At 38.9% G+C, this 23,392-nt stretch overlaps 1 protein-coding gene across 2 annotated transcripts in view; it reads left to right on the top strand.

Moving 5' to 3' along the window:
• PUS10 (pseudouridine synthase 10) overlaps window positions 1-22,409 on the top strand; it is a 33,052-nt gene extending 10,643 nt beyond the window's left edge. For both annotated transcript variants that reach the window (XM_086460805.1, XM_009959286.2), the window contains 14 exons: window positions 1,464-1,498; window positions 3,933-4,044; window positions 5,752-5,813; window positions 8,160-8,205; window positions 10,990-11,054; window positions 12,142-12,227; window positions 15,100-15,225; window positions 16,939-16,995; window positions 17,917-17,993; window positions 18,086-18,141; window positions 18,267-18,384; window positions 19,525-19,667; window positions 20,301-20,400; window positions 22,031-22,409. In XM_086460805.1, coding sequence (XP_086316931.1) covers window positions 1,464-1,498; window positions 3,933-4,044; window positions 5,752-5,813; window positions 8,160-8,205; window positions 10,990-11,054; window positions 12,142-12,227; window positions 15,100-15,225; window positions 16,939-16,995; window positions 17,917-17,993; window positions 18,086-18,141; window positions 18,267-18,384; window positions 19,525-19,667; window positions 20,301-20,400; window positions 22,031-22,069 — 1,122 coding nt within the window. In that variant the 3' untranslated portion in view covers window positions 22,070-22,409. The remainder of the gene's footprint in view (window positions 1-1,463; window positions 1,499-3,932; window positions 4,045-5,751; window positions 5,814-8,159; window positions 8,206-10,989; window positions 11,055-12,141; window positions 12,228-15,099; window positions 15,226-16,938; window positions 16,996-17,916; window positions 17,994-18,085; window positions 18,142-18,266; window positions 18,385-19,524; window positions 19,668-20,300; window positions 20,401-22,030) is intronic.
• Window positions 22,410-23,392: the final 983 nt, after the last annotated feature.

Genomic DNA, 23,392 nt, shown 5'->3' with positions numbered 1-23,392 from the left:
TAAAATGTTTGGCAGAGTTTGAGAAAGATATACTTTTGGAAGCTTTTGGCATAAGCAATGTTGTTTGGAAGTCTTCAGTTTCTTGATCGTTTTTTATTTTGTTTGAGTCTATTAGTGTTGCACTGATTTGATGGCCGTGGCTCCTTTGTGCTTACTTTTGTGTTTTTCTATTGTTCTTTCATATCAGTGGTAATTTTAATTCTGCTTTTGACCTTTGTTATAGTGATTGTTAATTCTTACACTGCTGAGTTCAATTTGTGGGCTGGGACACCTAAGTGATGCTTCATGGTTCTCTTTCCTGGGCAGTGTCACATCTAAGGGGCCTGCTGCATTATGTTTCTTTATAAGTCTGCTAGAGGAGAGGAGTAGAGTTTGAGGAAGTATTTGCAATGCATGGATTGAGGACAAAAAAGCATTAGAGCAGGTTGTCCAGAGAGGTGGTGCAGTCTGCATTACTGGAGGTTTTCAAGAACTCATTGGATGGAGCCCTGAGCAACTTCGTCTGATTTCATAGCCAATCCTACTATAAGCAGAAGGTTCGATAGAAACCTTCTGAGGTCCCTGAGTTATCCTGTGATCACACATGTAAAGCAAATATTACTTCTTGAAACCTCTGCTCAAAAAAGCACATCAAGAGCTGTAGAAGGTGGCATTCACAGACCATCTGCCCAAAGTAACAGAGGGGCAATTGGGAAACAAAGGAGAATTCAAGGTTGAATCTGCCCATGATTCTGAGGTCACATCTTCGGTCATTCCTACGTATGCTGCGTGACAAATAATTGTTAATGAACTCTAGTGTTTGTACTAAAAGCTCCCTCTGATTTCTGGAATGAGTCCTTCTGTATGTCAGCTTTCTTATATTCAGCCTATGTCTCCTAAACTAAGTGGTGTGCTTTAAATAAGGGGGTGATCCTCAGAGGGAGGGTTTGTGATTCCCATGAGACCAAGTATGTCTTTTATTTCGTATTGTTTTGTAAGGGATGATAACTGAATTTGATTATTTTTTATTTATTTATGTGCCGACTCAGTTTTCGTATACCATCCGTTTAGAAACTTTTTTTTTTTCGTTTCTCTGTATGGTAGATAACTGCTAGTTGCACTTAGGCTGTCAGAGTCTTTTTCTAGTTATAGCGTTAATAGCAAGTTTCAAAGTGTGTTTAATGCAGCCTGATCTTTTTTTTTTTTTTCCAAAGCCAGATAGGATTTGAAGTGAATTGCAAAGCAATGGCTTACAAATAAAAACAAACACCAGTTCTGTCTTTCCACTTCTAAAGCAAAAGCTAAATCGAAATCCTAATACTTCTTTTTTGTCCTGAGTTTTTAAAACATTTTTCCTTCTACCAACATTCTCTGAAATTGTTGGGAGGTTTGAGCCTTAATTTCACTGGCTTTTTTTTTTTTTTTTTTTTTCTTCTTCTTTTTTCCCCTCTGTCTTCTTCCTGGGCATGACTGGTGACCTATAGCGTGCTGCTTGGCTGCTGGTAAAACAGGAAATGGGGTGAGTAATCTCTTTTGGCAACCTTCATACTGCTTCTGTTAGAGAGTTCTTCAGATTTAGAGAAAGGAAAGGTACTTTTACTATAACTTTATTCCAGCATAGTAGAAATGAGAAACCACTTAATGCAGTGGACCTGCTGAGACATGTATGTTAAAAGAAAAATTTAACCAAGCAATCAATGCTATATTTTTGAGGTCAAGACAGTTGCTTTCATATAAAGGTACTTCTGCTAACCGTTGTGGAATATGTAGACTCACCTCCTATGTCCTTGGCCAAGGTTTTAACTTGCTTTGTACCTTCAAAACTAAGCATAAGGAAATTCAGAATTGGGATGTGCTTTCATTGTTTGATTTTGGTTTTGTTTTTTTAATTGTCCATAGCTTTTACTGTCTGACAAGAGCTCTTTTATATAGATGCCATTTGTTTCGATAAATGTTGAGCAGGCAAGAGGTTGATTTTATAGTCTTGTCGAGTGGTCCAGTTGACTTGATGCTTACGAAGCATAAGATGGCAGCTTTTTTGTGTGTTGTGTTGGGTTTTTTTAACCTGGTTTGACCTTAATTGGGGTGTCTTATCTCTTTTGCCTAATACTGTGGTTATAGCTAGCATGTGATGTTTCAACTTGGAGCGCAAACTGTCTGTCCAACTGTACAGCTTTGAGTTAACTTAATGGTCCTGAGAGATGCCATGATGCCATCTGTGAGCCAGAATCTTCTAGTATATGGAAGACATAATGAATTACAGACCTCTTCATTTTGCCACCATATGAGGTTTAGCTTACATTAATAGTGACAGAAAAGTCAGATAATGGTGAAAAGTCAGTAGTGTAGCAAGAAAGGTGTTAGTACAGTGGGTGGAAGTTAGTTTGGACTTTTAAAATATTTTTTTTTTTAATACTTGAATGTTCTGAAATCAATTTAAATGCTTGATTCTTTGTCTACTCCAGGACACTTCCACTTCTGACCAAATAAGAATGTATTAGAGCCATTTTGAACAGATGAACTGCCTTTGTGGGCAAGAGGAAAGAAATCCAATTGTCTCAAAGTTAGTTGAGGATACTGAACTACTCTTCGGTGGAAGTTATCTTGGCTGGAAGTACCATTTCAAGATATTCATAGAAGGCTAGACTAAAAGATGATGAATAACTTCCTACTTTGAGACTAATTTAAAAACAAATGTTTCATTAAATTGCTTGAGAGAGGATGAGGCCCTGTAGGGCAAATATTGCCCAGTAGCCTACCAGTGCTTTACTCTCTAAGTTCCCAAACAAGTGGTTTGAAATCATATGTGTGCATCCTTACAGGCACTTGCCCGTTTTAACTTCTCTCTCCATAGGCAAAGACACAGGAGTCAAGGCTCAGACTTGTGCCTATAGAGATAGTTGAGCCTGTCCTAGCAAGGTCAACTGAGATTGTCATCTGGGCTTTTCCTTTTAGGAATTTTTGCCTACTGGAGTTCATGCCCACCTGTAACAAAGGACTAGATTGCTTTTAACAATAAAAATAAGTCTAACAAGATTTTTATTTTTTTTTTAAACAAAGGATTTTTGTGCCTCTCTCTTTCTCAGCTCTTTTCCAGTTAGACTCTGGAAAGACTTTTGCAACTTTTTATCTACTATGAGGCTATGGTATGAGTTTCCTCAGTGCATGTTCTTTTACACAAGAAAAAAAAGAATCTATATTTAAATGTTAGTGAAAAAAACCACTGGCAAATAGAAACAGCAAAACAAGCTATTACTTAGGGTGGAAGCTGGATAGGAGGCTCCTTAGCAAGCAGCACAGGTGCTGCCCTGCAGGATCCAGATACTCAGTTTACTTAAGCTGAACTAGATGTTGATTTACTATCAGAAGGAACTTGCATCCATCTGCATGTACCTTCTGTCTTGTGTTAATGTGTTTATGTGACCACCAGGAGAGCTTATCATCTCACTTATCTGGCTGAAAACCAACTTTTTTTCATGGATTAGGGTTTGCTTTAAATGGGATCAGTGGACTGGTATTACTTAAGGTGCTGAGTAGTGTCAGCATGCAAGTGCTGGCAGGAATGCACAGCCAGAGGCAGGGAGGAGGCAACATAGTCCTACCTGTGCTTGAGCTGACTGTAGCTCAGGTAGCTACACCTTTAGCTACTCCCTGCCAAACTCTTATGTGTTTATTGGGAAGCATCATACTTGGAATCCTGGTCTGGCCTTAATGTTTTCTCAATGCTTTGTTTGTTAGTTCAGTACAAAGATTCAGTGCTGTTATAGGAGGTCTTGGAACAGCGTTTCATTCTTTCATGCCATGGTCTGTACGCTTAGTACTTTTGTCCTTTTTTTATTTGTGCATTGCTTGTTTACCTGGCACTAGTTACTTAAGTTTGTCTTGAAATATTATGTGTCAAGTATCTATCTTTGACAGACCTCTGTGCAAGTTATTATTTCTTTGCGATTCAGAAATCTGGGCCTTTCCTTGGCAAAGGATGACATTGTTCAGCTGAAAGAAGCTTATAAGTGGATTATTCATCCCCGATTGTCAGAAGAGTTGGGTGTTCCTGTTGATGGAAAGGTATCGTATAAATAAGAAAATATTTTTTTTCTCTCTGTCTTTTTTTTTTTCTCCATATGTATTTCTGTGTGTGTATATACATATTTATACACTTTTATCTATGAGGCAAAAAAAATAAAAATACATACTTTTTTTTTCCTCATTAACAGATAAACAAGTTGCACTGCTCTTATATTCACAGTAGGGGGAAGTAGGGAGGAGGTTCTTTTAATGAGGCATCTCCAAGTCTCAATCCTTGAGGGGTCCAATCTTCATTTTTGTACGTATAGATCATTGCATATTCTGAAACCATCGTAGTCTTTTATTATATCTCTTGCTCTGGGCTGCCGTCCTCCTTTTATCAATGAGACTACTTCAGTTTTCTCATCTTCCAGGATCTCTGTTTTCCGGAGGCGAAAGAATGCTAACACATTCCTTCTTCGCTCTCCTATTACTTCGAACACTGTTACTTCTGCGCAAGATAAATTGTTCAGGTTGTTAGCATGTTAAATTCTATGGATAAAATATATTTCTGAAACGTACTGAAAGAGGAAAGACTGGTCTTTGTTCACTTTAGTGAATGCTAGAGATAGGTATGTTGGAACCTGCAATACCTGTAAGTAGGCAATAGAAATGTTTTTTGAAACCCTGTTTTCAACTTTCAGATTCTTGACATTCTTAAAATGTTTCTGAAATGCATTGACTGAACATGACATTTAGATGTTACCAGACAAATTCAGAAACAGTGTCATCTTGAATGTAAAATTTCTGCAAACATGGCTAAAATTCCTGCTGAGGACAAGGCAGTCTGCAGTTTTTACTTGTCATCAGCCATAGGACTGACCCCGGGACTAGACTCGCTTAGTCTTTATGTTGATTTTTCAGCTTCCATAATAATTACAGAATCTCTTTTCCCAAGAGTGCTGACTGAAAGCATCCCTTTTGTCTTAGTGAAGAAAGAAACACTCAGTTACCCTGAAGATGACTGAAGAAGAAAGTTAGCAAAAGCTCTACACCACTCAGGCACTGAGCCACTCCAGACATCATTGTACCATAAAAGTTACTTGTCTAGTGCTCTTTATCTACAAGGCACTTGAATATTAGCCAATCTTTTCAATAGCTCTCTTGAGGTATTCTAGTATCTGAATAACAGAAGTAATGAGTGTTGTTTGCCCAAGGCCAAGGAGGGAATTGGGGGTAGAATTGAGATTACACTAGAGTTTCTGGTCTAGCTGTCAATCCACTAGAACATGTTGCGTTTCTTTGCCCCAAGGCCATCCAGTCATTGCAAACGAAGCCCCTGACAAAATTTTACAGTGGTGACTACTACAGGGTTTTTATCTTTGTTCCACACTATGTGCTGCTCTCCCAGAACGTTTGTGAAGTTTAGTGACCGTAATAGGCTTTGAGCATACACTGTCTCTGACTCGGTTCCCCCTGTGCAAAATGAGGCCAGTATCTATGATGTGTAGGTCACTCGTGTTTTTGAAGTGCTCTCAGATAATCTTTGGTTACTTCAGAAATGCAAATGCTATTATGGCACATGTTTTAATGTCTTTAGAGGATGTTGTAGAATAAATGGTTTACTTTCTCTTTTGTCTATCTCTTTACTGTTTTCTTAATACTTCAGTAAGGATGCTTGAGAATATCCTCCTGGTTTGTTTAAAAAACTATTACCACCTTCTTTTTTTTGTTGTTTTGTTTTTCTTTTTCTTTTTTTAAATTTAGAGTTTGTTTGAAGTTAGCGTGGTCTTTGCTCACCCAGAAACAGACAAGGAGTGCCATTTCCTGTAAGTTTTTATATAAATAACAAAAGATCTTTATCTAAATATTGTGCAACTTTGTTGGTTTGGGTTTGCTACTGATGAGAATATGCACTGTTTATAAACTAGAATGGGGCCTGCATCTGAACTTCCTCATATTCAGATAGAGTTGTAGAGCTTAAGTTACACCATGTCTGGTTAATTCAGTGCTTTAAGGCCAATAAATCACCCAGAATTTTGATTTGAACTGGAAAGAGAACATTCAGGTAAGTTGTTCAATTTCAAAGTCATCCTCTTCGATATAGCCGTGTCATTTAAAAAAGTGAATTCAAACCCTGTAGTTGCAGGTGGGGGAAGCTTTTGAGGTCATGCCTAGGTTTTCTTGCTCTTATAGGAGACGTGGATGGGAGGGAAGGCTTTGAAGTGAGTTAATCCAAGTTAGCTAGTTGATTAAAACAAACAGAAGTTCCCTGGCCACTACACATAGTTTTTGGCCTGACCCAGTAGGGCATCTGCTACACACAAAGCAGCAAAATATTTCTGTGAATTTAGCTGTAATTTAATCTGATTTCTCAAAATCTAGCTGTAGTATATTCTGGATAATTAGGTTCACTCTTCCTGTTTGCTGATGCTTCCTGGAAAACTTAAGTTTTGTTACTTGTGCTCCTACTGTAAGTTAAATCTTAGCATAGAAAGAGGCTCAGCATAGACTGCTTTGTGGTATAGTGAATTCATCTCTTGCGACCAGAGATTTCCTTTGCAGCTTTTATGTTTCCCTGATTTTACCCCTTCGAGCAATTTGTGATCATAACTACAATTCTAAATAATGGTACCTGCAATCCTGTAAAAACTCAAGTGTTTCTGGATCCTGCACCCTTTTGTTCTTATTTATTTAATTTTACTTGATCAGTTCTTATTTCTGTAGTGCTCTTCCTTCCTCTGAAACCTTTCAGCTCTTATTTTCAGCTCATCCTGCCATTCTTTTTGTGACATTTCAAAAATATTGATGTCAAGCATGTTATGGTGCCAATGTTAGTGTTCCAAGCAGAATAGTTGTAGAGGTGAAAGCTGTAAAGAAGTTCCATTCCACATTCCAGCTACTTAGGTATATTCCATGTGACCTGACAATATCCCTTTGTTTGCCTTCTCTTTGTAGCATACTTAAACAGCAATTAAGGCTTTAGCCATTTTTCTGAAGTAACAGCATATTACCTAATTTAATTGCATAGTAGTTTCTCAGGCATCGAGGCATTCTGCATATGTGAATGGCTGGCTCTGGGCATATTCTGAGGCAATGGTTTTGTTTTGATGTAAATATGGTTAATTTGGCAATTGTCACAGCTTTAGTCATGACAGTCATGGTTTTTATGAAAGCAAAGTAGGACCTTTTCTCAACCTGGAGAAGTCTTCCAGGTATGCTTTTGGGTGGGATTTCCAAGTATGGCATCTGCAAGTTCTCATCTCTCAAGCTGTTCTTACACAATTATGTGTAGGTCGGTGTGCTAAAATGACCCTTGGTTTGACATGGAAGATTGAATTGCCTCTTGTTAGTTTATATTTGGAGATTGATATTTATAGGTAAGGTGATACTGAAATTGTGGAAGAGGGAATTAGCGATCCTTCGTGTCACAAACTGGCAAGGCAAGTTGCTTCTATAGAAACAGCAAGAGGTCAGACCTGCTTCCTTATAGTTTAAAGTAGTCACAGAGGCGCTGAAAAGCACCAGCAAGAAATGGTAAATTGTGTTGTAGGCTAGAAATCATCTCTAACTGCATACATAGAAATCCACTAATAGGAACAGCACCTTCCTCTACAGTACTCAGAAAAAGTATTTCAGTGGCTTTCCCTTTCATGAAACAACCAATAGTTTCCTTTTGAAGAGGCAAAGCACAAATGGTATTGAACACCTGGGTTTACTTTTTCTGTAGTAAATTGAATTTTCCTATCCAGAAGCAGCTATTTGAATCTCTGGTTTGTCATGTGTGTTGTCTAAGAACAGCAAGTATAGATTTCAGGATGTTAGCAAATCTTGCACAGAACTGAAACATTAATTATGACCTTTATTGAGAAGGATTGGAAAGGAATGAAAGCCAAACTTCTTCTGTGCTTTTGCATCCCATCTCAAAGGTGAGACACATCTGTGTTGGTCAGAGCAAAAGAAGCTTACGCAGCTTTCTCCATGATTTCTCTGTAGATCAAGGAATGCACACCTTCCACCGTTGTGGTTTAGGATAAAGTTAATAAAGTGCTAAGCTGTGAAAGTGAGATGCTGGGCATATTGGTACAAAGACCGTGTACATGCCATGCTGATAAGTCTGTCTATTTATTTGTTTTTCTGTAAGACTAGCAGCTAATTTTCATTTCTGTATTTAGAGCCACAGCCTGTCCAGACTGTTTCAAACCAGCAAAGAACAAACAGGTAGGATCTCATCATTGCCTTATTTCTTTTCTGACATTCAGAATTCCACAGCGGTAGCTACAATGGAGAACTTATCTGGGTATTTGGTCAGTGTTTAATGTCTGCTTTGTCTTCATCAAAAATATCTCTAGTTTTCAGTGGTCTGAAAATAAAGTTGTCTCCTTTATTCACTTAACGTTTCTCTGCTTAGAAAAACTAAGAGCTTAGTGCTTTTCTTTAGGTCATTCATTTTGCAGACTATCTGAAGGCCATAATTTTAGGAATGTTCTCTGTAAATACTTCCCTTAAGAGCTAGGAATTTGATTGTCATGCATTAAAAGTAGCATAAAAGTTGATCCTCAAGCTCTCTGTGGGTGAAACAGTTCAGATAAGTCGCATTGTGAAGATGAGACTGCAGCCAAAAGAGAAATGATCACACTGCAGTTTTCATGTCCTCTGATCTGAATGAAAGACACAATACATGCGGGATGGTTTTATACTGTCTACCTCTGGAGGAGGGGAGGAAAGAAAAGGGACCTTGCCACTTGTTGCAGACCCTGAGCACGCACGCAATCGTTGACAGAAAAGGGGACATGTAAGAATAAAAAAACCACAGTTGGAGAGAAACTGATATAAGTAGGACAGTTGGTGTGATCAGAGGGAGAAATGTAACTTCTGTCAGAAGCCTGTGTAAGGCCTTTCATTCTTTGTGGTGAAGAGTCTACCGACATTTGGCAGAGGCAGTCTGACCCTGGAATTCTGCCTACTCTACTCCACCTGACCAATAAACACAAGTCTTTTTTTAGAAGGATTGTATTGTTATAACTCACTGCTTGCTGCATTGCTTTCCTTTAAAAGGGGGGAAAGCCCACATAAAGAGCTAAACCAGCAGGGCCTGGCTGTTAAACCACACAGGCAACAAGATGTAGGGGAATCTAAAGGAAAGAATACCGACTCTGAAGAGCCATCAGAGCTTCATCCTTATGAAGAAGCTGTGCTTGAAGCTAGCTTCAAGGGCTCTGTTAATCAGAGAAGTAGCATAAAAACTGAGTACTGAGTGAAAATTTCTGTCATCTGCTGTAGATAGTTATATAAATCCACCACTAGTTTCTAGTTCATCTCTTCTACAAGGAAGGGAAGTGCTGTTGTCTCTAATTTATGCTTAGAAGGAGAAAGAGCAGCTTTCCTGAAGGCATCCAGAAACTCTGTGTTAGAGCAAAGACTTGAATTTTCCCAAACAGTGACCCAGTATTTTTCAGGTTTTTTTCCAAATCCATAATCCAGTTGGCAAAAAAGACATCATTAAATTGGAAATTCAGCAGATGGCCATTAAGACAGTCAGAGGGCTGGAGCACATGCCCTAAGAGGAGAGGCTGAGGAATCTGGACTTCTTCAGCTTGGAGAAGGCTTTTGGGAGGACCCAACTGCTCCCCCTAGTACCAACAGAGAGATTATTAAGAACAGGGAGCCAGGCTGTTCATCACAATGCATGGTGGAAGGATGGGAGACAGCAGAAATAAGTTGAAGTGAGAGATTTGGAGTAGATAAATGAAAAAACTTTTTACCATGAGGACAGCTAGACAGTGGAGCAGGCTCTGCAGAGAAGGTGTGCAATCCTTGGAAGATTTCAAAACCTGACTGCATAAAACCCTGGACAATATGGTTTGGTCTCATAGCTGACCATGCTTTGATTAGGAGGTTCATTTAGGGACCATCTGCTGTCCCCTGCCTTCCTAAAGTAGGATTCCACCTCACCTTTTAAAAACACTTGTTTCTTCTGTTCTAGGAATCTAAATTCTGTGGGTTTTGCCTTAGGCTCACTTGAGTTATCAACAGCAGCACCTGCCTGCGCATAGAGGATGGTAGTCGTGGCTTCTGCTGCTATTGTACTATTTTTAGTGTCAGTTTACCCTTGTGAGTTGCTGCAGCTTGTGAGTCCGAAGTTGCTTGTCTTCCACAGTTTGGGAACTGCCAAGCCCTACCATTCAGAGCCCTTACTTCTGAGTACGAATGAACTTTTGAACTTTATAAACAGATACCCACTCAACAGTCTGATTTTTCAGAAGAGCTAGCTGCCTACTGTCACTGAGATAATAGCTGGGGCTTAGGTATACTTAACTCTTGAAAATGGGGAAGCTGGTTTCAGTTTCTGTTCATGGATTTAGGATTCTGGTTTTAATCTGTTTTGCAGATTTGGACCTAAGCTCCCAAGCACTACTGTTTTTGTTCTTGCTTTTGCACACTTTTTTATATCATCTGAAATAAGATAGTTTCCAGACATACACTTAGCATTTCTTTTGGCTAAGCAAAGGGCAGGTTTAGCAATTGAATATTATAAGGAGTTGAAGTAGGTTTATTTGGAAGTGTGACAGTAACTTTAGACCTGCTCAAAGTCAGTGGCACTTGTTATTTTTTTCTGTGTAAAAACAGAGTAAGGAAACATACACTGCTGTTTATACCTGTCTTCTAGAAACAAAGGGGCAAATCTTAGTTCTATGACTAAATAACTGTTATGTTCCAATCTGTCAGCTTTATGAGTTGCATTGCTTTTATGTCGTGAGTAAAGTTAGTTGGATAGATTTTGGCAAAATCACCTGTTGCTCTTTGTTGCCGTATTAAAGTTGGGGTTAAGATCACAGTGAGTTCTTGCTGATACAGTGTTGCTTTTAGGTATAAGAAAATACAAGTAAAAAACAATACTGTGAGACGCGTATGGTGTGTATGTTTTAGGGGTTTTTCTTCGTTAGGCATATCTGTTCTTGGCTAATCTTAGTTCTTGACTCATTTTTTTATTTCACTGTGCAGTCTGTTTTCACTAGAATGGCAGTTATAAAAGCCCTAGAGAAGATAACAGAAGAGGATTTTCTCAAGTAAGTATCTACTGAAACTAGTTCTTAGTAGTGTGCTTTTGTGTGGAACTAGGATGGGGAGGAAAATATTAGGTGGGTAAGTAGTGGTAAGATGTCTAAAATAACTTACAATTGTTTAATTTCTGCTAGTTTACTGGTTAAAATGTGTTGTGTTTTTTATTCTTCTGGTACTAGAATATCATTCCAGATCTCTTAATTAAGGAGTAATCTTAAAATGCTTGAGTTAAGCCACAGAGAATGGAATACTGGACGTGACACAAATGGTGGTCTTTTTCCCATTAGTAAAACTGTTTAATTGGTTGATTATCTCAGGAGCAGCACAGAGGAGAAACTGTGGGTCAGAGAGCTGCAGTTCTGCTCTGTGCTTTTGGCACTATGTCACTGCAGATCTCTGGGCTGGCTTGGGATTTAGAAGGGTTAGAAGTGAAAACAGTTTGCTGTGCTGCTGCCAGTCGTTTGCATTCAAAAATCTTTATGTACATCCCCAAAACCACAGAAGAGATTTAGAAATCATGGAACTTCCTTCTGTATTTTGAACCTGTGAGTTTGTAAGGCAAACTTCTCTTTACAAGAAAGACGTTTTCCCATATTTCCAAAATGTTAGGAGTTGAGTTTTAAGAAAACATCAAGTGCTGTAATATGGTAAAAATCACAAGCAGTGGGAATACATCAATAGACACTTTCTCTGTAGTTCACTGTGCTTAATCACACTAAGTCTTCTCGGCTCTTTTCTTTGATTTCCAGCAAAGATTTAGTAATCGATCCTGAAGACAGTTTTCATGCAGTATTTGGTGCCATTATTGCTATAGCTATAGTACAGTACATCTTATTAGCACACTTCGGAGTGTTATACTTCAATAATATTTGATGACGGATTGACAAAAGTATTTGCAATGCAGTGTTCTTTATTTGCTTAATGTTTATCCATTTCTTGGTGTTCCAGTTCCAGCTTTTAATGTGAATACTGAGTTCATACCTTAGCTGTGTTTTGTGTAACTGAAGTCATCATCTTTCATGCCATTATTGCTACAGTGATGCTCCATCATGTTCTGGTATTACTAGTATTTTTTAATCTTTTTTTATACAGGCATTTTCCATGTCCCCCAAGTTCACCAAAGAACCTCTGTGTTGCTCTGGAAATTCAGTGCAATAATGGTGCTGTTTTTGTGGCTGGTAAAGTGATGCATTTATTTGCTGCTGTGTTGTCTTAAACATAACTTTATAATTCTGCCATGAGACCCAGAAGGCTCTTGCTATTTGTTGATTCCTGTAATTAAGTATAAGGAACAAAGGAAAAAATCGAACTCTATTCAAGAGTGGCCTTGTTTGGAAGGGGAAGTTATACTTGCCTTTGCTGAAGATGATTTTGTCAAAAGTTAGAAATTACAGATCAACATGCCAAAAATCAAAACTATGTGCCTGCTCTTTTATTGTGAATTTAAACTTGGAGATAGTGTGTGGTGGAATATGGTTGAAGAGGAGAGGGAGCTGCAGTGAGCTGTACCAGGGCCAAGGTAGGGTTCCCATGGTAGGAGCTGCAGGAGGGGAGCATGTCACTTCAGCTGCTTCCAGTGTGCACACACCTCCCTTCTGGATATTTAGGAAGATCCTGCTTTTCCTTGCCCTTGTTTTTCTTTTGCTTTGAGAGGTAGAAGAGTTCTCTCTCCTAGAGACAGCACAGGGTGATTTGAAGATTTAAAACAACTTACTTTGTGCCTCTGCTCAGTAAGGGGGCTTATCCAGAACCAGCTTATGAAACGAAGAATTTTGCCCTGTTGTCAAAGCTGGCTCTCCTTTATCCCTGCAGATCTTGCAGTTGTAATATGTCCTCTCGTAGTAAGCACTTGGTTTGGGAAAGGCACTTCCCTGCTCAATAAGCTCCCAGCAGTGCTGTTCAATTGCTTGGATTTTGATTTGGATTTGGTGGTTTTCACCATCTGCATTTATCTGCATATTATTCAATCTAAAACTGCCAGTCTTGATGGGGTTAATAAAGGTTAAATTTTGGAAAGCTTAGTTCTTTCCAGTTCCCCCCTCCAAACCGAGATAGCATCTGAAATAATGGGGTGAGGCAGGTAATGCAACAACACTTAGTGTCCCTGATTTGAGATGATTCAACTTTTTTTGTCACCTGCCTGCAAGAGTATCTAATCTTCCCCCAGTCCTGTGTATAAGCAACCACTTATTTAAATATAAGCAAACAGATTATTTAAAAAAAAAAAAACCCAAAACCCAACAAAACAACAAACACTGCTATTTAAATCCAGCATACTATGTTTAAAAGGATGGTACAAATCCTGAATAAAGGAAAACATAAAATCAAAAGAAAAAATGCAAAAGTGAATGTTCTCATGGCAGGCTAGTCGATGTTCTATACATACGTGTTTCTTAATTTTAATTACTGATTAGACAGTTAGATTGTACTTTTTCATGAATCCAAGATATCCGGTGTCTTTTAGCCTTTTCCAAACACACTGTTTTATTTTAGGTTGCTTGGTTGGATGGTTTTAGCAGAATTCATCTGCATGGAGAGAGACAGAAGGTTAGCTTTCTGCACGTGATTTAATGCTGGGTTTGTGATTTATAGTCTGTAACTTGCTCCAACAAAAAAAAACCCAGGCAGGATGTTGTCTTTAATTTTTGAAGAATTAAATCCAGAATAGAATTTCTTAACTACAGTACAGTTATTTTGCTATTATTAAATGAGACAGGAACTTAATTTGTAAGCACAGTTTCAGAGTTGATATTGCCCTCTTGACCTTATCTTTGGTGTTTGGTGATCACTTCCCCTCCCTAACTTTTTTTTAAGGGTTCAGGAGAAGCTGTCAAACCGAGAAACACCTTCTGTTTTTTTAACCCACTCTTGTTCAGATCAAAAGCTAAAATTATTAGAATGGGGAGTTGAGAGGAAAAAAAAATATTGTTTTCCTTTTTCCATTTTATGGAAAGAGAATTTAGCAGTGTGAAGCTGACTTCTAAATGATTAGTCATAGTACTTTCATGATTTGCCCCAGTGAAACGGTATTAGTCAGTGTCCCCATTTATTTGTGTGGGTTTTTCTGCAGATCAAAATGCAAGAAGGAACCATTGTTAGAAATAGGAAAATATGATACTGAAAACCAAAAAAATTGAGATGACAGAGGCACAGTATAATAGGCATAGCTCCTTTGAACTCCTTTTTTATTTTCTATATGCAAGGTTTCAGATTAAAACTTGTTTGTGCAGGGGGGATACTCATTTATGAATGAGTTCCTTGTTTTGTGCATATTTTCACTTCTTAATAAGAAAGCTCGTCTTGGACATCCATGCCAGACTTGTTTTTTCACTATAGCAGCCCTTGTGTCACAGGAGACAGCAATGTTAGTGTGACATAACAGGAGACTAGGACTGGAATCAGTCAGAGGATGGCAATCTCTTTACTTGGCAACTCGTCAAGGTTCTTGAAATTAATTTTGTTTATTGTTGAGTTATTTTGCTCGCATGGTTTTGCTTGTCATGAGCCAAAGCATTTTAGTTTGGGTTTCTTTTTTTAAACGTTCAGCCAATGGCAGAACTTGTATTGAAGACTGGACTACTTGATACAGGAGGCTGTGGGAACTTCGTTACTTGGGACACATACCCATTGGTGGACAGGCATGTGTAGCACCAGTTTTGGCATAGGGGTGGCTGGTTCAAGACCATGCTCTGATGGCAAAAAAAAAAAAAAAAAAATCATTCAGAATAAAGTTGATTCAGACCAGGCACTTGAACCTCTGGGTGTTGTTCCCAGCTGTGTCAGGCGATACACAGTTTTGTTTCTGTGGCTATACCTGAAGGTATGACTGCAACAGTAGGCTCTCCAAGCCTGCCTTTGAGCTGTCTGTCTTGGATACTGAAACTCCCGTAGGTGCAGCAGCATGTGTTTCATACTGTTGCTGTAATGCTCTTGCCTGTAGATTTATTTTCACAAGGCTCCAATGAACGGTAAATGTGGTGTACCCTGCAATACTGGAGCTTTTGTCCATTGCTTTATAATGATTACAGGTAACTTAGTTGTTTTTTACAGGAAGGTACAACAAATATTCAAGGAATTTACCTCAGACTCCCTGGATTATTGATGGGGAGCGGAAGCTGGAATCTTCAGTGGAAGAACTGATTTCAGAGCATCTAATGTCAGCATTCAAAGCAGATAGTAAGTATCTAGGAGATCTTTTACCATATATATTTTTCATCATTACTAGAATACTTTTTCTTAGTAGCTACTCACTTAATACAAGAGTGTAATGGAAAAACTGTTTCTTTATCCCTCTCTTATCCTTCCAAGTCAAAGCTTGTAAACTTTTTTTAGCTATGATCTGTGAGTGATTAGATTACTGCTTTGTTTTATGCAGTGTCTTTTATCATACTAAAATATCTCTTCAGTTGATCCAATGATGCAAATATTACAGTTTTATGTGGTGGTATTTTTGCCTAGCCATACTTAACGGTTGGTAATTCATAAAGTAACTTGTAACGAGAAGGTTTTTGCCATCAGTGTTCCATAATACCTGCCTAACCTTCGACCCCTTCATGATTAATTCATTTTCTTCACTGCATAAAGTTCCACGAGCTAAATGCTTCTCCAGGGATTATCCACATGAAATAATCACTGCCCATCATATGTCGTCTACTAGATGTGGAATTAGAGACATAGAAGGCCCAAGGAAAAATTGCATTAAAAATTAGTTTGGCAAAACCAGCTACTCACCCCTCCTCCCGGTGGATATGTTAGCGTGAACACCAGGAAAATCCTCAAACCGTGTCTTTAGGCCAGGTATTGTGTAACACCTCATTTCAGCTTGTGGAATTACCACAGGTGGCTAACAGAAGTGCGTGTGCAGTAATGTTGAGATGTAAACAAATAGACCATTGCCAGTAGGTCAAGGGAGGTGATCCTTGCCTTTTACTGAGCACTGGGGAGACACATCTGGAGTGCTGGGTCCAGTTATGGGCTCCCCAGTACAAGAAAGACGTGGGCATACTGAAGCAAGTGCAGCAAAGCATTGTGAAGAGGGTTAAGTGTCTGGAGCATTCCCAACTAGAAAATTCTGGTAGTGTGACCAAAATTAACCCTCATGACCATGGAAGAATTTTCTCACAGTTATGTAGTTGCCATAATATAACCAGAGAAATGAGAGGCAATAAAAACCAAGGAAATCTTTATGCACTCTTTATGTTCCCTATGGAGGAGAAATTTTGAAACTGTGAGTTTTTCAGACCCTTTGGAATACAGCTGCAACCTCTGGTGCAGGTTTGGTCCCCCATTACTGCTTCAAGCGAAGCTTAAAGGTGGGAGGGGTATGGTGAAGGAAACTAAATACCGAATGGTACATTTTTGTAGCTTGAAAGATTGAAAAAACCCAAATACACAGAGGTTACTTTTCAGTTTGGACTTGAATTTTCTTCCTCTTTTGTCCAGATGTGTGTGACTAGTGTAAATTTCTCTGATATCCTTGGAAATCATTGGGTGTATTTAGGATAAAAAGATGTGTTTTGAAGAAAGATGGCTCCGTTTGATTTTGTTCATAAATTTGAATTATCTTGATAAGAAATGAACAAAATTAATAAGTAAGTGGAATTCCTTTAGGATGGTACTGCTTTTTTCCCGACATTTTCAGGGTTGTAGCGGTCTCATTCAGGCCAAGGAACTAGGAGTGCTCTTCAAGAAACTTGTGAATCTGATGCAGTAAACAGTAACTGTCCCAGATTTGTTCAAATACAGTGCAGGCTTCATTTTCTGAAGATAGCTCTTTTGAAGTGGATTTGCAAACAAGTTTAGAAAGAAAATAATTCACCTTTTAAAAGCTGTAGAGAGTATTAAAAATGTAAAATAAAATCACACCTGCCTTGTTCAAATCTGTTACAGGCTTTAATTTTTCTTCCTCTGGAAGAGAAGATGTGGATGTAAGAACACTAGGCAATGGTAAGGCTTGGAACACCCCTGGTGAAACACAGAAACAAACAGAATGGTTAACCGAAGCTACCCTAATAGATGTGCTGATGCCAAGTGCATAAGTGTGTGACTAGGCATGCTTTCAGCTTTTATCTTGGAAACATTGTAGTGATATTTATGTATTTGTTCCCAAAGACTGAGCAGTTTCGTAAAACCAACTGGAAGAGGAGCCCCTTTTCAGTGTCCATGGCTGCACAGAGGCACGGAAATGCATAGCTTGTTGGGAGTATTTTATTTTATTCAGTTCTTATTTTTAAGCCATTCATGGCAGACTGATTCCTACCTTGTTTTCTGTTGGGTCCTTCTACTTTGCCTCTGTCACTGGGGAACGAGGAAGCCTTCTTTTCTTCTTGAACTTTATAAAGGTCAGTTGCTTTCCAATGTGCTGAAGCTACTGTAGCCAAAGGAGGAGGGGAAAGTAAAAATTAACAGTGATGTGTTTCAGTTGCTGTCTGATTTGTAGTGTAGTTCTTGGCATTGCTTATACTGGGGATCATCCCTGGCCCTGAGCACAAAAAGTGCAGCTATTGCAACAGATGTTTAGCTGAGGGAGCGGGATTTAACATCATCTTGCACCTGGGCATTGCTGTAGGTGACAGAAAATAAGCTAATTAACTTTTTTTCTTATTTTATTTTTTAATTAGCACAGACTTGTACGAGATGTCTTCTGGGAAGCTATAATTTGCACTTATTGCTGATACTGGGGTTTAGTAGCCAAAAAAAGTCCCTTGTTTCTTTCCTTCCATGTGATGCTACATCCCTAAACCCGCAAGTCCTATCCCTGTTTGTATAACAGCAGACAATCTTCACACCTTCCAACCTTACTGCATAAATTCAAACGTTAATTTAGAACAACATGTTTTTATGTTTTATGACTGTGCATGTTGCCAGGAAGGCCCTTTGCAATTGAGCTTGTGAATCCTCGTAGAATACGTTTTACTGCTGAGGAAATGAAGGGACTTCAGCAGGTAAATCATTTGCACCTCATGGAACTCATAAAGCATGTGTTTCTTCTCTAACTGAGCAGTTTTGCTAACTGAATCTTTTTTAAATATCACAGACAATTAATAATTCTTCAGACAAAATAAAGGTTCGAGATTTACAGCTTGTCACCAGGTCAGTATTTATTGTTGCTGGCAAGGGATTTCAAAGTGATGCTTTGGGAGTTTTGCAAGCATACTTGCTCACAGCGTTATATAATTATGCTTATGTTATGTGAGTAATTAATTTCTTTTGTTTAGAGAGGCAATTGGTCGTATGAAGGAAGGTGAAGAGGAAAAGACAAAGACCTATAGTGCCTTAATATGGACGGACAAAGCAATACAGAAAGAAGATATTGCATTTCTAGATGATATCAAGGTATCTGTAGCTCTTTTTGCTAATCTATCTAGTACCTTTCCTGGTGCCCTAGGGCAGAGTTTATATACATACGCCCATGGACATATCTCTTTCTCTGTGTTTGGGGGTTTTTTCATCAGGGTTTCTCTCACAGTAGGGACTTTCATAACTCCCTTCACACTTCTCGCCCTTCCTCACTTCACCATGTCGTCCTAGCCATATAGCTTGCTGGCTGTTAGCCAGAACAACAAATTATTGTATAATGTTGACCTTCTAGTGGACCAAATAATAAAAAGTGATGAATGGGAGAGGAGGCTATCTGACATCTACACCTGTTTCTTTACCTTAGATAGTGTTTTGCATAAGTGAAAGGAACAGAGAAGGTCTTTTGTTCTGCGAACTCTAAAGCCATTTTCCACAGCTGCAGTAATTAGGAGTTTGAAATGTCTATGGAAAATAATGCAAAGAGGCCTTAGAAAGTGCTAATGAGAACTTTCTGCAAATGTTGGTCAGGGAGATACTGCTAGGGGAGAAGTGTGTTCAGTTTTTGTTGTGTTGCACCATTTCCTGTGGGCCTTGGCCATGAAATCATTCTCAAAGCGCGGGCTTGAGCCATTACAGTTCAGGGAGACAACTGTTGTGGTTTTTTTAGCATGTTCACTCCCTGAAAAGCTGCTGCATCTCATTTGGGAAAAGGGGGTCGGGAATGAACTTTTAAAAAGACTGTTACGAGATGTAATCTCATTTCGGGGTTTTTTTCATCACTTGTATTTCTAGGGGGTTGGCTGTAGTTTAGACAAAGCATTTTGTGGGTGGGATTTTTTTTTTTTTTTTTTTTTTAATTGCCCTGAGGCTCTCAGTGAGCTTTTAAATCCTGGAGTCGTTCCAGCAAAGGACTATAGAGATTTCAAGGTTATTCCTCTGTATTTGTGATTCCATTAGTTTGTGTTCATATGAGGCCTTCTCATTTAGCCTTTGAGATGGCTGTCCTTTTTTCCTTTGATAAACATGGAAAAAATTAGTCTTGCCTCAAGAAGATTACTCAACTACCATAATACAATATAAAAAAGATGTGATTGGTTAACAATACGTAAGATTCTTACAATCTGTGCAGTATGTTGCACATTTCCTTCCTCATTATTTTGTTACCTCGTGTCACAGGAATTGAAACTTGACCAGAAGACACCTCTCCGGGTTCTTCACAGAAGGCCTCTAGCTGTAAGATGTCGGATCATTCATACCATGAAATCTGAGTACATAGACGAGCATCATTTTCGCCTGCATCTGAAGACTCAAGCAGGAACGTATCCTTAGATGCTGTTACACAATGCGTTTACGAAACAGCTTGCTGATTAGGGTAATTCGGGTAATGAGAAGTTTCCTGCTTTTATCGCTGGGTTGTTTCTAAATCCCTGCTCTTCAGCAGTCAGATGTTGCTGCATAAAGTTTGCTTTTGTGTCAGAATTTCACATTCAGGCTTTCATTCAAAAATACCACCTCTGTGTGTGTGTATTTTTGTGATGGCCACTCTGATAGTTTTAAAGTATGTAATAGCTATAAAAATGTACTGGTTAAGCTTTTTCTAATTTAACTGGAACCTTTTTGCCTTAAAAAATAAGCTTTTCTGTAATATTTAATGCACTGCAATGCAGACTGTAGATTACTGCTACTTACAAGTTACCAGTCTTGTCATAAAGTCACCACTGACTTTGGAATAAAACAGAACGTACAGGTCGATAGTGCAGTTTTTGGCATCAGAATCAGAAAGCAAGGATTAGGAACTCTTTTAAAGGTGGGTTTGGGCTTAACAGGACATTCGCTGCGAATTGGCTTAGGAGTAGAAAGACACTATTTTTGCTTTGAGCGTTTTTCACCAGGCTCTTTATCTTTTGATTTCTTTGTGATAAAATACACCTTTCCTTAGCTAGTATGTCTAGCTACATTAAAGAATTTGTGCATGGAGACTTTGGAAGAACAAAGCCCAACATTGGCTCCCTGCTGAACAGAACTGCCGACATTCTGGAGCTGGATGTAGAAGTAAGTTGTTTGCTATTTATCTTTCCTGGAAATTAGTAATGTAGTTGCAGTTGTGAGATGGTTTCAGTGGAATCAACGTTCCTTACCCCAGTTAGTAGAAAAATTGATGTTAATGCAAAAATAGTGGTTTGTACCATGCTGCCACATATGACGGGCTTCCTCTGCTGGATTCATGTTGGGGAGAGAAGGGAGGCCATACTAGGAACTGATGACACTTATTATTAGCCCCACTGGAACAGAGCCTAGCAATGTTACATGTACCACGTAATTTCTTTTCAAAACTGTGTCAGATGAGAAATAAGAGAGATTTGACTTCCTTTTTCGATGCTGGTTCAAACACAGCAAGAAATTATATCTGCTCACTTGCTGGAGTCAGATGAAAAACCAAAATTTGTTTTGGTTAAAAGAACGTATGTAGAGATATGGATTTAATATTTAACCTAGTGGTTTGGCAAGGTTGTTTAAAACATGGGGGTTTTTTTAAGTAGCTGTTGTTCAGTGTGCTTGTTCTCATGCATTTCAGGAAAACTGTCCACGTGTTACATTTTGCAGAACAGCCTTGCAGTTTTTTTGCGTATCTTTTGTAGGACAACCAAGAGAGAGAGCTTGCAGAGGGCACTTCAGTTACTTCTGAAAACAGGAACATCTGTCTTGGGGCTAGGGCTGATCTCATCGCTCTCATACAGATAGGTGTCACTACAGTTATTTGGCATAACTATGAAAGATGTCCAGGGACTTGAAAATAATTAGTGATCTTGCTAATAATGCATTTTAGCTCAGCCTAAGAGCGTAATCCTTTGATGAAGCTGTAGATTAGGCAAGGAGTAGGTGTGATTAATGTAGGCAGTCTTGAAGCCAAGGTGTTTAATGTGCTGCGTGGTGATCCCTGTGTTGTGATTGCAAATGGTGATATGACAGCAGCGTAGGCCGTGCTGCTTTTGGAAGAGGGTAAGCAACAAGTTTGTGCCCAAAGGGAATTGGAGATACAGCTTTAGGGAGGAAAGACAGAATCCAAGTTGTAGTAATTACGACATTTGCTTCTAATGAAGTGTCAAGCATATTCTGTCCCTTTTGACTAAGAGTCAGGATGACTGTTAATGATGTTGCCTAGGTAATTCTTGCACATAACGCTTGACAGCATATCCTTTTAGGCTAGTTTTCCTTGCTCAGAAGGCAGATGTAGGGACAGGTGATGGTTTTCTACGTGATTCTTGCCTGCAGCGCCCCATACCTGACTATGTCTGTGGCATCAATCCACAGGTTATTTGTTTTCACATCATTATGGCCCATCTGTAGGATGGGCAGAAGATGGAGATGCTTCATGTTTCTAATTAACAGTTCTGGAGTGTCTGTAAATGCAGCCTGACATCAAATGACACTGGAAAGTAGCAGGGATTCTGCTTTGTGAAGGAAGCCCAGCTCCCAGGGAGCTCTCTCCAGATGCACATGGAGCCACTAGAATGAGGTGGCTGTTTCATGCCACTGTCTCCTGCTTGTTTTGTCCCCTGTCTCTTATTTTAGTGTCCTTTATTTACTGTTTCTTTACACTATTAGCCTATAGCTAACAAGCTCGGAGTTCTGACACCAAGTCTGCTGATTTTGCCTTTTTTTCCTCTGCTTGCTCTTCTAGTCTGTTGACGTTGACTGGCCTCCAACCCTGGATAATTAACTTTTCAAGTTCGGACGAGAAAGAAGCAGTGACTCGTCAGCAGCTGGTTACTGCACACTGTATGGTATTACAGCATGGCTGCAAAGTATTTCTATTGAACATTTGGATCATGTTGATCTGTCAAAGGATGCTAATACTTTGAATCAACTTTGAACACTCTGGACCAGGTAGTGTTCATTCAATCTCTAGCCTTATTTTAATTTCTTCTGTGGATAAAAATATTTTGGTAAGCTAGTGTATTGATAATAAGTCTTTTTAAAAAAACAATTAAGATAAATCGTGTAATGTGCAAGCGGCGTTCTAAGCAAGTACATCAAATATGCATTCTGCGGTAGTTTAAAATGTTTTAATTAAAAATAACGGTCCCTCAAGCCAGAGGTTTTTTTTTTTTTTTAAACTCTCTTCATATTGGATGCTACAGCTTGTCTTGTCTGGATGCAGGTAGTTAGTTACCTGAAACCCAGTCTTAACTTTTTCTCAGCGCTGTTCATGCAGGAAATGCCAAAAGTCAGGGAAACTCTAAGAACAGCAGGACAGTGCTTGGAGCGAGGTGGCACTCCGCTCTCTGCTGACTGCTTTTTGGTCAGCGTCAGTTCTAGAGATGGGCAAATTTGTCTCCCAGACAAAGTACTTTTCAAAGGGAGAAAGTTTTCAGAGGAAAACTTTGCATTTAAAACCGCATTTTTCTCATTTAAAAACATCAGCAACACTTCTTAGAAGCAACAGTTGAGGTACTTGAGGGCTCAACAGCTCTCTGGCCTGGTTACAGTCCTCTTCAGGCATAGGATTTCCCCAGTGAGTCACCATATATAAAAAGATTGGGAAGTCCTGTCAGCGGTGCACAATGGAAATCTAAAGAAAAATAGGAATACCAAGAACCTCAAAGTACAGGCAAATATAAAATGTACCAAAGAATGCTGGTGTTGAGACAGCAAGACAGAAATAAAAAGCTTTGGATTAGTAGCATAATAAGTTTTTTTCTAGTATCTAGGCTTGGATGGATGCCTGAAAAGTTGAACATTGCCTAGAATAGGGAAGACCTGAGGGGTTTTTTTCTTTGCTGCTTTTAAATGTTTCGTACAAAGCACCACCCACATCTTTAGGAAAAGCCACTTTTATGCCTGTATCATGTTAATCCATTAGGAAGATGTTTCTGCTTACCTGAAGTGCAGAGGAGAGTTGAAACTATCAACAAGAAATTAAGGTTTGGAATTTAAGGGCTCTTGATTAATTAACACTTCAGAAATAGAGAGAGAGGGTAGTATTTGCCAAGACAAACCACTGTTTGGGGACAGGGAGGACCGCTGAGATGTCTTACCTTCA

This window comes from Leptosomus discolor, chromosome 2 (genome assembly GCF_034619465.1).
Source record: "Leptosomus discolor isolate bLepDis1 chromosome 2, bLepDis1.hap2, whole genome shotgun sequence".
NCBI lineage: Eukaryota > Metazoa > Chordata > Aves > Leptosomiformes > Leptosomidae > Leptosomus > Leptosomus discolor.
The sequence above is the reverse complement of the archived record's forward strand: the minus strand, read 5'-3'. Positions and strand labels throughout refer to the sequence as shown.